Source organism: Triturus cristatus, chromosome 4_1 (genome assembly GCF_964204655.1).
Source record: "Triturus cristatus chromosome 4_1, aTriCri1.1, whole genome shotgun sequence".
NCBI classification, from domain to species: Eukaryota; Metazoa; Chordata; class Amphibia; order Caudata; family Salamandridae; genus Triturus; species Triturus cristatus.
Window position 1 is genome coordinate 178,564,804 of NC_140585.1, and position 17,844 is coordinate 178,582,647.

Consider the following 17,844-nt stretch of genomic DNA (forward strand, 5'->3'; position numbering starts at 1 on the left):
CGAAGATTTTAGCTGGGAATAGAAGGCTAGCTATAGGTCTATAATTCTTAGTGTCGGCGAGGTCAAGATTATGTTTTTTTAACAAAGGTTTGATGATGGCTGTTTTTCCAGATCTGCTGATAAATACCGGTCGTAAACATCGCGTTACAGATGTTAGGAAGGCTGGGAGCTATGAGATCATAAATGGATTTTAAAATGGCAGGTGGGCAGGGGTCAGTAGCAGATCCTGATTTGACGACGGGAATTAGTTTATGATCTGGTCCGGTAAGATGCTATCAAATTCTGAGAGGGAATGCGAGGGTTCAAGAGTGCCATGATTCAAGAGTTGACCATCTATCTTGGGTTGAGAGGCGAAGTTGGTATAGATGTCATTGACCTTTTCAAAGAAGTAGCTGGCAAGGGAGTCACATAGGGCTTATGAAGGGGTTGTGGTAGGATTCGATGCTTGCCCAGATAATTTGGCTACTACCTGATGTAATTGTTAATTAGAATCTTGTGCTGATTCTATCTATTCAGTGTAGTGTTTACTTTTCTCCCGCACAATGAGCAATTTATATTTAGTGAGTGCCTCTTTGTAGCGGGTTTTGTCATTATTACTGCAGTCTTTCCGCCAGTGTCTCTCAAAGATTCTACATAGTTGTTTCTGTAATCTGAGGGCCTCTGAAAACCAAGGAGCAGAAGGGGTGTGTCACTTTTTGGAGGCCTTTTTTAAAGGGACGAAGGTATTCAATGCATGGTGAAGCCGTTCAGAGTAGTTTGATGAGGCAAGATCAGGATCTGATGTAGGGACTGGTTGCGTAGCGAGCAGGTTCGATTTAAGGAGCTGCAAGTCCATGCTATTCCCCTTAAAGAAAGTGGGTGTGTGTGAGGTGGAATTTACAATAACTTTTTTATTCGGTTGAATATTAAATAGGACAGCACAATGGTGTGTCCAAACCAATGATAAGATATTCTTTAAAGAGATGGAGTGATTATTGGAGAAAAGGCCATCTAATGTGTGACCAGCAGAGTGCATGGGGCTGGTCACCTTTTGCGTGAGACCTACTGCCTCTAATTCTGAGAGTAGTGAGTTGGTGTCATTATCTGAGCGGCTTACAAGGTGGAAATTAAAATCACCTAAAATAGTGAAAGAGGGTTCGCCTGCTAAGGGCTCCAGTATGTTGCCCGAGGTAGAGAGAAAGTCTGCTCTGGGGCCCGGCTTGGCGATAAAGTAGAATGCGCTTAAAGGGTTGGGAAGGGGTAAGCATGATGGAGAAGTTAAGAGCTTCACAGGCCAGATAGGGGACGGTCTCCATCCTGGTTGCGTATTTATTGTGATAGATAATCGTTAATCCACCTCCTCTTTTGATGGGTCTATCTTGTCTGAGGGCTAGGTAACCATTGGGGGTAGCAGAGCTAAGGTCAGGTCCAGATGAGGGGTCAGTCCAGGTTTCCATGATGAAGAGTATATTGAGATTGTGGTCTTTTAGGAGATCTGATATCTCATATTTATGCTTAGCTAGTGATCGTGCGTTTATGAGCGCTGCATGAATATTTTCCCAATTGAAATGCCTGGGGGGAGTCTGAGGAGGGAAAAATTTGAGTGGGCATCCAGTTTAAATGCACAGATGGGGGGGACGCTTCATTAGTAAATCTATCTCAGTATGAGGGCATGCGTGTGTATTAAATGCCAGACAGTAGTTTTTAAGTTGAGTGCTTGAGTAGAATATCCTTTTAATGGCCAGGGCTGATGAAATATGGTCGGGGGGGTTGCTCTGGGCCCGGACCATGCACGGACGGGCGCAGAAGGGCTTGCCCTTGGCGTGCCGGCTGCGCGTGCGCTTGGGCATCGGTTTAATTAGCAATGTAGCAGGGAAGCTAGTCCGCTAACCGCTCCGGAATTTTCCCGCCCTTGCTGTCAACTCCCAAGAATGCCCTCCGCTCAACGGCACTTACCGAGTCAGACCGGCCGGGGCGTGGAAGTGGTGTCAAGGTACGAGTAAAATGTAAACTGTGCAAAGTGCAATTAAAGCATGAACATGAGCATAAATAAGCATGAACAGCTAATCAGTGCAACTCTAAAATCAAGGTTAAAAACTAAAAGTTAAAATCCGAGGGTAGATTAGAAACATACACAGCTAGCAGCGTCACCTATACACAGGGTTCTGCCGCGTCTGCTACTTATTGCACTCTTCTCGAACTGGATTTTGGCTCCAGCAGGACACAGAAACTGCTCTTCTTGCGGTGGTCGAAGAGTCCAAGAAACTTCTTGACCAAGGAGACACAGAGGCTATCATCCTCCCTGACCTCAGCTTTGCATTCGACTCAATTCATTGTGACATCTTGATTAACAGATTCAGGAATTTTGAAGTGTCTGGTGGTGTTATCACCTGGCTGCAGTCCTTCCTGGAAGACAGGACTTTTCAGGTCTTTGAAGGAGATGATATGTCCAAGTGTATGTCACTCGGCTGTGGTTTTCCTCAGGATTCGTCCCTGAGTCCTTCATTGTTTAATGTATACATGAGCCCTTTGGCTCAGATTGTTATTCCATATGGTATTCAGATAGTCACCTACGCTGATGACACACAACTAGTTGTGGCCTTAAATCATCCGGAGAATTCTTCATCTTGTTTCTGACCATGCTTGGAGAAGTTGCTAAGTGGATGGAGTTCTCCTGCCTGAAACTTAACGGAGAAATGTCGGAGCTTATGCTTCTGGGTAATTCCACCCATCTTCAACCTGGGATTAGTATGACCAAACTGTCTTGGTCTTGCCACTAAAAATCAGATGAAAAGCTTGGGCATGTGGCTTCACCGAATCCTTAATTTTCAGCATCAGTTGGTGAAACTGGCTGCCACCTTTAATGGCATCCTTCGAATGCTCCATAAAGTTCTTCCTCTCCTTCCTTTTTTGGCCAGGAGAGTCATGGTCCAGGCTTTGATTCCCACCCGCCTGGACTATGGAAATGCCCTTTACTTGGGGGCCCCCTCGGGCAAACACAACAAAGTTGCACATTGTTCAAAACTGTGCAGCACATATACTGCTTAAGATCCCCAACAGTCAATCCACTAAGCCTGCGCTGAACGCTCTACATTGGCTGCCTGTTATGGAGAGAATTAAATTTAAGTCCCTATGCATCACCCACAAGTCCTTCTGGGGTAAAGGACCATCAATAAACCAAACTATCATCTCTCTCTATCGTCCTATTAGATGCCTTCACTCGAACAACCTCTGTCTAGCCTCAGTCCCTAGAGTTAAAAAGGTGGGAAGTGGTGGGCGCTCGTTTTCTTATAATGTTGCCAAACTGTGGAACGCCCTTCCTCCTCATTTACACTTAGAGCTTAATTGGCTGGCCTTTCGGAAGCTTCTCCCAACCATTAATTTGCTGCGACAAGTCCATTGCTAGTACTAGCGCTGGGATGCCTTAGGGTAGCTATGCACTCTATAAATATTTCTAATAATTAGAAAATGGCATCCTAGTGATGAAAGCTACAGATTGGGATAGGCCCTCCTCATTTAGCTTTTATATGACTGCCCAATGCCATGTTCTGAGACATCAGTTTGAGAAGTGACTTCCTGGGAATAGTCAGGGGGCTTGAATACAGGAGCCGTACACATAGCCTGTTTGAGGGTGTCAAAAGCTTTCTGACAGTCCAGATTTCCTTCTTGGGCTGTTTCTTGGAAATCATTTCAGATAAAGTGAGAACAAGGTTGTCATCCCCCTTAACAAACTTCTTATAGTACCCAGTGAGACCCAGGTAAATCCTCACTTCTGTTTGGGTTTTGGGAGCCTAACAGGTCAAGATATTCTATTAGTTGTCCTGAAGTGGTGGAATCTTACCCCCTTTTGAACTGCACCAGTTTTGGTGAAGCAATTAGTGGGGCCCATCTATTTTGGATTTTTTTTTTTAATAATTTCAAGATGGCTGTATTTTTGTGTGTAGGCAAACATTGGCAGCATTTGGACTTCACCATTTCAGCTGGGTCATCCCCCAAATGTTTGCCTTCTCCCTCCTGAGTTCTATACATGTATTTTGTTGGCTTTTAAGACTGCTAACCGGTACTAAAGTACTTGTGTTCTCTCCTTTAAACATGGTAGAATTGGCTTACACTCAAATGCCACATTAAATTTACTTGCAAGTCCCTAGTAAAGAGGTACTTTATGTACCCAGGGCTAGCAGGTTAAACGCTACAAGTGAACCTGCTGCACTCATTCGGCTAATCACATACGTAGTTCATTAAACATGTCTCAGGCCTGCCACTGCAGCCTGTCTGAGCAGCTTTAAACCACTATTTCAACTTGGCAAACAAAACCTTTTGCCAGGTTGAAACCTACCTTTTAATATATATGGGTCATCTCTAGTTTAGACCATAAACAGCCCAGATGGCAGAGTACAGGGTATTTTTACATTATAGTTTAAAAAGTCCTGTTAGCAAAAAGCTCTTCAATGTGTTTTTCACTAATGCAAAGCCTACCTTTCCAAGAGGATAACATTGGGTTTCCTTCTTACATTTATTAAGTGACAACTTTCAATTGGGAGCAAGTTGGAAGGTCGAGCTAGGTTTCTACATAATTGTATTTTAAAACTCTCTTTAAGGATAATGTTGAATTTAAAGTTGCAATTGCCTCTTTTAGAAATGTGTCATTATCTTGTTCTAACCAGTTGCATGCCTGAAACCTGTTCCTGAGTCACATTACTAGGTGTAGCTGGCAGTTGGTCTTTGTGTATTACTACCAAACAGAGAGACAAAGGGGGAATAGGTTTTACCAGGATGGGCCATCTCTAACTTGATGAGGCGGAGGGGCTTTCACCTGCCACCTCTGCACATCACAGAGGCACTGCCCATCACACTTATGAAGGGTTTTGATAGTATTATTATATGTCCTTAGGCAAACTGGGGCTAGGTTAGGGAGGAAGGGCATTCCAAGTGCCTCTTGGTGTGGATGCCTCCAGAACCTTCTCCTACTTGAAAGTTGGTACCAGGTATAAATATTGGATCCACAGACCCAACTCCTAAGCACACTTCTGAACCTGTGAAAGACTCTCCTACTCTGTTGCCCTGCTTCCCATCTGAAAAGGACTAGATCTGCATCTTGCTCCTAGGACTCCCAGGTCTAGTTGGCTGGCCTCTTGATAAGAGTCTCAGGGACAGAAAATGCTCTAATCATCTGGAAAACCAGCACCTAGACTCTTGATTGCAGGGAGCACTCCAAGTATTGCTACCCCTGTCCTAGACCCTTGAAAGTGGGCCTGAAGGTGCTCTGCCAGCTCAGCTGTAGTCCTGTGAGCAGAACCGATGCAGTATGATGTCTCTTTGCAGCTCTGCTTTAGAACCACTGCAGCACTATGCATCTCTAATGCATGACCACACACCACAGCCCGCAGCTTACTCAAAACTGCACTGCGCAACGCATCCTCAAGATAGCGCTTTGCTTCGCGACTCCCTCATTAACGGTATTCTCAATGATAACACAGGACTTCGAATCACTGCCCTGCAGCTTCCTCGGAACCCTCGCTCTACAATGCAGTCTTGATGCAGGCTTTTGCAGCGCATTCCTCTGATTGACGGCATACTCAACGACATTGCAGGACTATGCATTGCAGCTGATCAGCTCCTCGGAACCACATCTTTGATGTTCGATCTTGTAATGCTACGCAAACCAGGATTTAAGGTACTCTTGTTCAGCAGGCCTAACTTGGTCCTTATATCTGGCCTGCACTCCTTTGTGGTTAGCCTGAACTTGTGACTTTGTCCCGTTCCGGTCTGACCAGATAAACACAGTTGATGCTTGGTGGTTTTAGGCATTATTTTTATGTAAACCTTTAAAATTGCTTATCATTAACTCTACTGGTTTGACTTTTGTGTTTTAATGTCAAATAATTGAATAAAATGTACTCTATTTTTCTGAATTGGTGTGCGATTGTTCTTGTGTGGTGTTTTCACTTTATTACTGTTCTGTTTGAAGTGCTGCATAAATCCTTTACACATTGCCTCTAAGTTAAGCCTTACTGCTTGTGCCAAGCTATTAGAGGGTAAAACACAGGTACATTTGGTGTTTGCTTCTGACTTCACCATGGCATGCATTTTGGTTATTGCTTGAGTAGGGTTTCACCCCGCTCAACCAGTAGTCCAATTTCCAACAGTTAAGCACAAGCTAATTTGGGGTCTGCTTGTGTTTCACCCTTACAAGCATCATTGGCTAGCTGTCTTGCGTGTAGCATTTTTCTGCTGGCTTTTACCAGTATGTCATGCCATGACCACTCTCCTTCTTTGAAAAACATCCATGTGTGTCAGGATAGTACCACCATGATGTTTATGTATGGCCATGTTGCATGATGAGGGTCCCACCAAATTGTGATGTTATTCTTTTGGATTGTAATGGAAATCCCCTCATATAAGATGTCTGCCTTATCATCTGTTCTGTGCTGCTCTAAGACAATAACTGCTGCTTGAGACAGATAGGGAACTTTCTGCTGTGCCTAGGGTTATCTAATACTCAACTCCAGGGGCAGAAAGGACGGTGGGCAGCTCATTTCGTCCTTGCTCCACACTCCACCACCCAAGACAAATGTGTTTGGTCTGCCTCCCCAGTGACTGCCACACAGTAAACTTCTTCTTTGCAAATTGTCCTCATATTCTCGGCTCCTGTCCCATACTCTGCAGCAGCAATGCGAATTTCCCCTTTTAGCATCCTTATAACGTATTTGGTGTCTGCCAAGTTGTGAAATACATTTTGCTTGTAACTCAACCCATAAAAAAAACCAGACCTTTGATAGAAACGTAACAACAAGCTCTTTTTTCAGTACTCTGTTTTGACTGCAAGCATCAAATTAGAGTGATCTATTTTAAATCAAGAAATCTGCCCATTTAAATGACAGCCATGTATTCTAGACTTCTCCCCCACTTAAATATGAACAGAAATTAGTGTATTCTTTTTTTGTGGCCTTACTGCGGCTGCCTGTTACTAATCATAACATGTACACTTAGGGTGGGTTTTGTTTGTGCTCCTTGCTCACAATTAAATGTGTTTCTTCTATGTTCTCAATTTCCTGCCCCTGCTTTAATGCTTTCCTAACTAGTCTTTTGTTTGTCTTGCCCTACAGCATATAGATTTCACACTGTTTTTGACTGATTGAATGTATCTTTCCACCAATGACACCAGGTAACTATCTTTCTTTTTATTCTTCTTCTCTGCCATTTTAGATTTAACTCTCAATGGGAGTACATGGCCTACTCCTTTCTCTCTATGTCACCCAGTTGCACTTTCGCTCTTCCATCTCTTTCTCTCTTCATCATGCACCTCTGTCATTTTTGTTCTCCACCATCACTGACTGAGTCTTGAAATATCCATCACTCTCTGCTGCCAAAAAGACCGAAGAATGTTGCATCTCAGTGTCTCTGTTATTTTCTATATGTGGGTGTTGCAGTAGTTGGCCGATTGTGGTGCTGGACTTCATACTGTTTCATTTTGGCAGTAGTAACCTACACTTCCAAGTTTGTCTACTCCGTTTTTCTCACAGGTTGGAGACATGTAAGTCTACACTTTTGAGTAACTTTATACTCAGGTTTTGTAAATAGCCGAAAGTAGTACATTTACTCAGTGGGAACCTCTGTGCTGTAAAAGTCTCCGTCATTCAAACAAGTGTGGACACATCACAGAAAAAAACACATCCAAAGAGAAGGTCACACACTAGGAGGTCACGCTTTGCCCATTGCTGATTTTTCAATACTCTTTATATTGCAGGGTTGAAGAATTTCTGATGCGGACTTTAAACTATTTGTAGGATGTTTTTTAGCACAATGTGAAAAATAAGCATGGTAAAGCATACATTGCAGCAGACACAATGTTAGCCCAATTTCTAAATGAGGCTTCAAAATGACCTCTACTTACATCTTTTTCATCCCTCACTCTCACAGACTAAGACACACACTTAAGTGCATCTGTGCACAGGTACATAGCTGACACTTGCTCACCCCGGTCGTGGTGAGAACACAAGTATGTGATACATCACTTATATTTAAAACATGCCTGACATGGAACCTCCAAACCATTGCACTACCATAAAATAAAGTTAGTCTTGGCAATAAATATGTCTTTTAATTACAACACGTGATTAACCAAATTATTTTATACATGAGCGCTCAATGACCCTTCCCAGAGCCTCTTTGACATCTTTGTTCCTGAGGCTGTATATCAGTGGATTTAACATTGGAATGACCACTGTGTAGAACACAGAGGCCACCCTGTCCTGGTCCATCGAGTAACTGGATCTGGGCCGGAGATACATGAAGAGCATGGGAGTGTACAGCAAGATAACACATGCCAAGTGGGAGGTGCAAGTGGAGAATGCCCTCAACCTCCCTTGTGAGGAGCGGATCCGTAGGATGGCTGAGACTATGTAAACATAAGAGATGAGGACAATCAACAGAGATCCCACTTGCATACTGCCAGCGACTGCAAATATCACCCACTCATTAAGCGATGTGTCAGAGCAGGCGAGTTTCAACAATGGAGGCAGATCACAGTAAAAATGAGAGATCCTATTTGGACCACAGAAGAACAGCCTAAATGTGACACTAGTGTGCACCATGGCAGCAACGAAGCAAGCCGCATATGTCCCAGATACAAAGTAGATGCAGACTCTCTTGGTCATAAGAACTTGATAATGCAAAGGAGGACAAATTGCACTGTATCTATCATAGGCCATCACGGACAGGAGAAGAGCATCTGATCCAGCAAACCCTGCAAAGAAGAACAATTGCACTGCACATCCATGATAGGAGATTTCCTTCGTAGTTGATAGGAAGTTGACCAGCATGTTGGGCACGATGGTTGAAGAGTAACAGAGATCCACAAAGGAGAGGTTGCAAAGGAAAAAGTACATTGGCGTGTGAAGTTGAGGAGCCACTATGATTAATGCCATAATGAAGATATTTCCCAGAATGGTGAGGATATAGATAAAGAGGAAGACCAAGAAAAGTTGGATCTGCAAAGATGGATCATCACTCAATCCTAGAAGAATAAATTCTCTCACTGAAGTCTTATTTCCCACCTGCATTTTAACATTAATATTTGGACTGCTGAAATAGAAAAAGACATAAAAACAACACATGATATGCTGGTGTTTTAACAAGAATACTTTGCTTTCTGTAGGCAAAAGCACACCTTAAACTGATGATGTACCAATTTTCATCCGAGTTTTAGTAAATCTTCCGACTGCCACTCCAAAACATTTTTCTATGAGTTCATGGAGGAAAGATGTTTTGGGACCTCACCTTTTTCTCAGCCCCTGCTTCACGAATCAACCCGAAACCTTCAACACAATAGCTGTAGTGAGTGGGACGTTAGTTTTGAAAAATTTCGCAAAGATTTGTCAAACAGTGCCAAAGATATTGACAAAAGAAAAAAACTCTTTTTGAATAGAAACAAGGTCCTAACTATAACTACTTAATGGGGGTATCTAGTTGGCAATGGTTTGTACCTTTGTCCAAAAAGGGTCCCATCGTTCTAGTCGGGATAAGGTGGATATACACCTAAAACAACCCCTTCTCACCCCCTTGGTAGCTCGACACAGCAGTCAGGCTTATTTTAGAGGCAGTGTGTAAAGCATTTGCACATAACCAGCAATAATACAATGAAAACAATACAAAAGGACACCATACTAGTTTTAGAAAAATAGCCAATATGTATCTGTGCAAACAATACCAAAATGAAAAAAGACCAACATGCACTAATCAAAAATAGGCACTTTGAAATTATGACTTAGAAATGAAGTTCATTGGAGTCGGTAACTCTGCCCCGTGCTGCTGCAGTACTGAAAACAACAAAATCCAACATTTCCGGCCTACTGCATTGGTGAGGACCGGTGTTAGTGTCAGCAGACTCATAACCAGTACCTTTGCTTCCGGCCAACTGGATTGGTGCGGGCTGGTCATGACATCCGTTGCCATTGCAAAGTGAATCGTAGTGGTACAGCGTGCGGTGCCTTCAAGTCACAGTGCAGGCAGCGGCTTGGTGACGTTCGCCCAGCAGCGTCAGTGAGACCGGGGCTGCGGTGCAGAGTGGGACTGTGCTCATGGTGGTCCTGACAGGTCACGGTGCAAGTGACAGTGCCGGTTGATGGGGGCTGCCATCGGTCGGCCGTACTGCGGTACGTTGTGTAATTTATGAGCGGTGCCCCCAAACCACGGTGCAGTCACTGATGTTATGGTCAGCGGGCAGCGACATCTTTGGTGAAGCCAGAGTGGCAGAGTGAAGCGAGGTGGTGCAGAGTGCGCTACCCACAGGTCGCAGTGCAAGCCGCTGCTCTGTGGCGACACTGGTCATCGTTATCGGTGAGACCAGGGTGAAGTGTGGCGTGCCCTCTGTGCAGCCTTCAGGACATGGAGTCCTCAGCTGTGTCAGTGACGGTGTCAGCTTTTTTCTCCCTCTTTGGCAACTGAAACCCATGGTTCCAGAGGCAGTACCCAGAGGTAAGTGAAATCTTTGCTGTCCATGAGACTTTGTGAACAGAAGGCAAGCTGTATTTCAAGTCCTTGGAGATGCTCAGCAACAAGTAAAGAAAGTTCTGCCCAGTCCGTTTACTGCCTAAGGTAGAAGCCGCAACTGCAGGCCAACCCAGCAAAGCAACAACACAGCAAAGGGGCAGTACTCCTCCTGGCAGCTCTTCCAGCTCTTCTTCTTTGTAGGTTCCTTGATCCAAGAGAGTTCCAAAGATCAGGGGTCTAGGCCCCAATATTTATATGGCATTTCTCTTTGTTCTCTTGGACAGAGAGTATCTATGCTTAGTCCAAACCAGTTTGGTCCTCTCTGGACCAGTTTCCCAGCAGGAGGTGGATACAGCATTGTCCAAGGCAGACCAGGTACATTGGGGTGCAATGAATTGTCTTCCCACTATGTTAAATCCAGCCCAGGTCTATTCAGCTAAGCCCTGACCAGAGGCGTAGCTAGAGCTTGTGGCGCCCGGGGCTATACCTCAGATTGCCGCCCCTGGGGGGGGGGGGGGAGGGGTGCTGGGGAAAAAGGACGGCGAGCACTTGAAAGAGGTCCGAGAGAAACGTAGTATCGCCGCTAATAGTTCATCATACGCGCAGTCGGGTTCTCATATCACCATTGATCAGTGACATCCCAGGCTGTGCAGCTCCTTTAAACCTATCAGCCACTCGTGGATTTAAGCAGAGCAGCTCCTAAAACTGACTTTGCAATGGATCACTAATGGGCACTATAATCAGCTCCTTAAATTTCAAGGCAAAAGCATGGATCAATATCTCAGAAATGCTCAAAGTGTGAACGAAAATATATACACCTTTCTCAATAATGGCCATAAAAAAACCCTAAAGATAATCCATGTCAGCAATGCAGGTCCTGTTTACAGCACAGTACACCGTGTCACGACGCAGATGTTTACAGTTCATCTTCATTACATCTTTCATTACATGAGTATTTTCTATTTTTCTAGTTATGAGCTATATCGTTCCTAGACAACAAATTAACTTCTATTCAAATAAGAAGGCATCCTGAACCTTTCTTCTGACTAATAGAATTGAGTCTACAAACATTTTTTAAAAATAAGATTGAAGTAGAACATAAATAAATCCCACAGGACTATTGATGGAATATAATACAATTACCCTACTTCTCGTTGGCATAGGGTTCTCCATGTCCTGTTCACACGTAAACAGAATAGGGGCAGCTCTGGGGAGTATAAAGTTACATACTGTTTATGGTGCATGTTTTACATGAGATCTCTATCATTGTGTATATGTGGAAGAATACTACTGGATAAGCTCAGAGACACCCCTGCCTACTACTGTACTGGGTGAAAGATAGGGCAAACAGACTGGGGTCAGCACTAGGGAGTACTGTGTGTGCATGCTACTTATGGAGCATGTTCTACATGAGATCTCTCAAAACAAGGGTACCATTTAGTGTGTATGGAAAAATGCTACTAGCTAAGCTCTGAGACACTCCTGCCTGCTGCTGCCCTTGGAGAAAGACGGTTCACACAGAATGGGAGTATGCCTCTAAATAAGAGTGTCATGGTAGAGGTACCATCAAGTATGTATGGGATAATGATAATGGCAAGGCTGAGAGACGTCCCTAACTATTACTACCCTTAGACAAAGAAGATGGAAAAAGAATGGGACATCATAGGGGAGTCATGTGTGTGTGTGTGTGTGTACAGCATATGGTGCACGCCTCTACATGAGTTCTCTCACAGCAGAGGTACCATTTAGTATGTATGGAATCTCATGCATTATTGTGCTTTATGCATCATCATGCATTCATTGGAAATTCATGATAATTAACTTTCTCCAGTGCATTTTCAACACCCTACCCTTTGTCAGACACAGTCCCCACCTTCTTTGCATGTGCTGCCCCACCACACTTAGTCTCAACAAACATGGTGCCTCCAGAGCAGGTCAGAATTGAAGGTGGTATGACATAGTGTGCCTAATAGGGAATCCTGTGTGAAACATACCTCATCAGTAACAAACATCTTATCTAACAGCAAGAATGCCCAAAGGCTTGGATGCTTGCTTTACAACTGCAGATGTTACAGTCCGCATTTAAAAAGGACTTCATTAATCCCTGCTCCTAAAGCAAAACCTTTCCACATTTTCAAAATTACACATCCAGACACAATGAATCATACGTTTGTGAATTAGTGCATAGAAAATGTTATACAAGGCAAAGACCACCAAAAGGTGTAAGATTCATATACCACCCATGCTGGTAGGCACTTTTTAAGAGTGCTTGGTCCGGAGAAGGACAGACTCAGAACATAACACAAGTATTTAGGATCGACTTTAATAAAAATGTATTTCTACCCAAACAAACCTTTCTTAGTAACATCAAAATAGAAAGACTGGGAAAAAACACATCATTTTCTAACATGTACCATGCAGCTCTTAGATAGCAGTTCATAGCTCACTGTTCTAGATTACGAATGTAGCTTATGAACTACACAGTAACAACAGAATCTCTGTGACAAAAGCAGTAACCCACTGAGCTGTGCCCATAAAATATTATTCTTTGATATGCATGGCACAGGTCCTTTGCAGCAGGCGTATTACAGTCTTGCCAAGTACCACACATTAGGAGTTGGACTAAGGCATTTTAGTACTGATGTCCACATCACCGCACTAAAATTTGTTAGTCACGCATACTATAGCTCCTGGAAGAATCACAACACGTTGCTTCATATTATGACAAACGCAGCTACTACCAGCACCTGTTGCGCTACTGGTTGTCCAGCGCCGCAATTAGGAGCTTATAACCGACTACACTTTGGTTGTTAGGGAGTAGCGTTGTGACCTATAGTGTCAAAACTTCTCTAAAAACACACATATACTTCTGCCCTGCAGCTTAAATACATTTGTACCAGGCCCGGCCCTCCACCTGGTGATCTGGTGTCACTGCAGAACATAAACACAGCCAGGATCCGGCACTTCTGTACCATCAACAGAAAGCCTGCAACGAAAATCCCAGCCAGTGGCTGAATTTTGGTTTGTTTTCCTGTTACCATGCTCACCACGCAAATAGCTTTGTGAGACTCACAGCGTGCTCTCTATGATTGTGCTGCTGGCAGGCAGCTGGCACTGGAACAGTGTGGGGGAATTTTTCTGCTGTGAACATCCCAGATTCTGCCCTATGGACAGTTTGCCTAAAGATAGCAAGCAACTTAGCCATCACCAGCGCCTGGCCTTCAATCACGAAGGGTTCCCTGTAGACTGTCCAGTGGGCAGTGGCGGGCGCAGTTTAAAGGGGGCACTGCTAACTAGTACTTAGGAGCACCTTGTGTAACAGCAAGAGACAGTGACTAAGAAGGTCAAAGAGTAGCCTTGCCTGGCAGGCCTTGGGCCTGTAGGTAACCTCAGCAATGTCTGCAGACCGGTCCACCACGCACTCTGCAGGCTTTGCCCGGCAGCACCTTCAGAATACTACAGGTGAGTCCAGCGCACCTGATCACTAGACTAACTTGAGAGCTGCAGCTGGGGCAGTACCAGGCCGGACGAGGGGGATGAGGGTTGGAGGACTAAATAGGTTTATTCAGTCACTAGTTTTGATTGTCTTCACCTTCAGGTAACAGCATTCAAAATAAAGGCACACTGTATGTTTAAAGATAAATCCAAGTTAAAGTAGTCAGTAGGAAATGCATTTGTTTGCATTATGAAATCTTATAGATTAATTCCGTCACTGCAGATTAATGTAACCAGACAGTAAAGGAACAGATTTTTGGCTGGCAGGGAGGTAAGGAGTGGTGGTTAACGACTTCTGTATTTATAGTGCTACGATGTCCAAGCTTATGACTTAAAGCACAATTCATTATTTTAACACAGTTTAAAGTGTTTTTGAAGTGTTACGTTTTGCTGTGAAATGTCATTCAGAAGTCACTGCAAACATGGAATGTCACATCAGCAATGCAAATACGTGGTCGCTACGATATTAACCCTCTGGGCTACCTTACACAAGTGAAAACTGCCACTAGACGAACCTCCCATCTCTCCCCAGCAGGTAAATCAATCACCAGAGTTAACTTGCCATTTTGTTTGTTGCCCAAAACTGCTCAATATACAAGGAACTTTCTTCTGCTTTAAACACAGCTACACTGCTACAAAGCTGCAAAATAATGTTCCATTACCGAAGAGAAAAATAATTACATGTGCAGGCCCATTTAAAACACTTTCCCGTTACTGTGAAGGTTTGTCCCTGGGTCCAAGGGCAAGGCCAGAGCCTGCAACACACTCTCTCTCTCTACACATGACACAGAAAGCACTTCTATTCGGTGCGCTGTCCTCCTTTCCCTAACGTCACCCCCAGAGTGACGCGTATTTTATCTTTTCAGAAGTGCCACCTCAAAAAACAGTGTATAAACTAGGGGGAAACGAACCTGCTGTTGCTTGAATCTCCCAACGACCCGCACACAGCACAAGGAGAGTTGAAAGTAAAAGTATTACTCTCACACGACCTGCCCCAGCCAGGCGCCCGAGGTTCAACTGACTCACTCAGTCAGAGTGACACGTGAAGCAAGTCACTCGCTAATGGCAGTGGTTCCTAAACTTTTTCAAATCACGGCTCCCTTGACGTATTGGCTGTTGGCCGTGGCTCCCCATTTGTTACTCTTTTTTTGCGGGTGGGGTGATGGAACCCTGGCCTTGGAAGTACTTCCATTTTTCTCCCTGAAAATAATTGGGATGAAGCCGATGAAGGTAAAATATCATACAGCCTCTCTCTTGCCTGCAGACCCCACAGTGGCAGCTGTGTGCACATTCATGGATGCAGGTGCTAGAGGGTCTTCCATCCAGCCTTTGCTGGACACTGTGTGCCAGATGTGCTCTTACAGCGTCTCAGAGATGACGTGTTTACTTTTTGTCTCCTCTGTCTGTCCGCAGTGTGCACACAGTGTGCACGTGGAGTAGTGGTCATCCTGGGCCTGCTCTTGCTTCTCCACTGAAGCTCACTCATTATGCCAGCAGTCTCATTCTACATCCCGGGGTGGAGGGATTGACCGTCTCCCCTCAAGCCCCATCAGTTTGTCCAGGGAAGGAGTTGGTCATCTTGGACTTGCTGACCCATAGAACCTCTATCCCCCTCAAGTACCAGTAGCACTTAGTCAATGCCGCAGCAGGAGGGGACTTACCTTGGTCCCGCTGTCACTCTCCCCTCTACTATTATTCCATCCAAATTTTCTTTTAACAGATTTTACGATTCTAGCTTTTTTTATGTTGATAAAGTGATCATGTTTTAATTTAACTGACCCATCTTAACTGTATCACTATCAGTCCAAATTTCAACTATGTATATATTACATGGATAAAGCAATGTACCTGTTATGCACTCAAAAATCCATACAAACACAGACATACAAAAATAAATCACAAACCATAATCATCATTATGTCCACCTGTGTTACATAACATGCATTACAAAAAAAGTCTGACCTATTTGCTTCTTAGAATATGTTCGTTCATAATTGCAGATCCAAAGCATGCTCTTAGCTCTGAGCAGGGCAATGCGTTTGTGTGCAATAAAAAAGAAAGCCTAAAGGGAACAGCGTATGAAGATACGTTGAGTGTCACTAACTGGGAGCAAGTCTAACATCTCGGAGCACAGTGTTTCTCTAGGATAATCTGAAAGACCCCAACTGCGCGTGCACTTGTACAATGCTAAAATTCTACACCTAATAGCCACGGGGGAAAAATCATTTTACATACGAAAATCAAAAATTTCGATTCCTACAAGTAGTTGGTTTCAAGGTGTGGCTACAAATTACGGACAGTTTACAAACTGGTTATATGCTGAGTTGAAGCAGTCCACTGACGCAAGAAACTCTTAATTCTTGCTCTTGGGGAAATGTGGTTTTTGTATTCTATCCCTCAGAACTTGTACATGGAATATCCTCGCTTTAACACTGCAGAGCAAGTGTGAACAACTGTTCAGAAAGTCACTGATATTCTAATTCAATTTGATCGCTAACAACACAGGATGAGACGATGCCACTGTGTTTACAAAATCACCGCCTGCAGGCTCCGCACACTTAGTAACAGCAAACACGCGTCCATGTTGCTCCTTTCTAATAAAACAGTGAGGCACCTTTGAGCACACGCACTCTTTCTTACCTTTGCAAGTCAGCTGCCTGGGCCATGCTATCCGCGCTTGGCATGGCCATTAAGCTGACCTTTGTGGGCTACCTCTGGCTGATGCTGGCAGTGGCTCTCCTGTTGGCGCAACTTCTACATCGGAGCGTGAGCACTGCCTACTTCCACGCCCTGCATTGTCTTGCTGTGACCTACTAAAGAGATCGGTACACCGAAAGGAAAACTTCAGCTGGAACTGAACTGCAGAACAGAAAGCACGAGTTTCAACTTAGGTCGTAGAGCAAAGTAGCAGCGATGTAAAAGGAAGGGATTAGTCCAGTGGTTCCCAAATTGATATGCATCTGTTTGCGGCGCCCCTAACGGCGCAGAGGAGCGTCCCGGCGCACAGATTGAGAACCACTGGCTTCTGGGCAGTGGGCTGAGACTGGGAGAGAGTCGGTTCGGGTCAACAGCTTGTGAGGTGTCAGTCACTGGATGCATGCATGCACGTCACCACGTGCGTTGGTGCGTGCAGCGCGCTAAACAACAGGACAGTTTACAAGTCTGCCATGAGTGGGCTCTGCATGATAAATGTTTGCAGGGCCGTCATTGGTAGCGCTTTCGCGCGCTACCAGATTGACGGCCCCGGACCCAAACATTTAGGTACACTTTTAAAATAAGCTAATGTGGTGCGTGCAAGGCAGTAGCATTTACACACACTGGCTAATCAAGGCTTAGTTATGCTACGCAATGCACTTTGGCTGCCAATGATTATTTTGTGTCGTGTTGATTTCGATACCGGCCACCCCTAAAATAGTGCCGCCTGGGGCGGACCGCCCCCCCCGCACCCCCCTAGCTACGCGGCTGGCCCTGACTCATCCAGGAAAGCCAGGACACACCTTGACCCCCCCAATGGCTGTCTGAAGAGAATGCACATCCCCAGCTCCTGTCACTCAAAAGCTAGACAGTCAATCCACCACCCAGCAGAGGTGCACAGGATGGCTAAGCAAGAAAATACTTACTTTCCAAAAGTGGTATTTTCAATCACAGAATATAACAAATCATGTTTACTAAAAGATGCATTTGTACATTCTGAGTTCAGGCATACTAAACTCCATTTCTCTATCGTGTCCCGATGGGAAGATATACTTGTAAGATGTTACAAAGTATTCCCCATTCTATCCTATGGGACAGATAGCCTTTCAAAAACGAATTCCACTGTAGTTCACCATCGGGACATGTCACACACATTAGGACATGTCCTACCTTTCACATATATTG

At 44.4% G+C, this 17,844-nt stretch overlaps 1 protein-coding gene and 1 pseudogene across 1 annotated transcript; one reads left to right on the plus strand and one right to left on the minus strand.

Moving 5' to 3' along the window:
• Positions 1-2,616, plus strand: part of LOC146853858 (uncharacterized) — a 93,972-nt pseudogene extending 91,356 nt beyond the window's left edge.
• Positions 2,617-8,105: 5,489 nt separating this feature from the next.
• On the minus strand, positions 8,106-9,041 carry LOC146853859 (olfactory receptor 5AR1-like). The gene has a single exon (XM_085650418.1). The coding sequence runs from the start codon at positions 9,039-9,041 to the stop codon at positions 8,106-8,108; it is 936 nt and encodes a 311-aa protein (XP_085506544.1).
• Between the last annotated feature and the right edge of the window lie 8,803 nt (positions 9,042-17,844).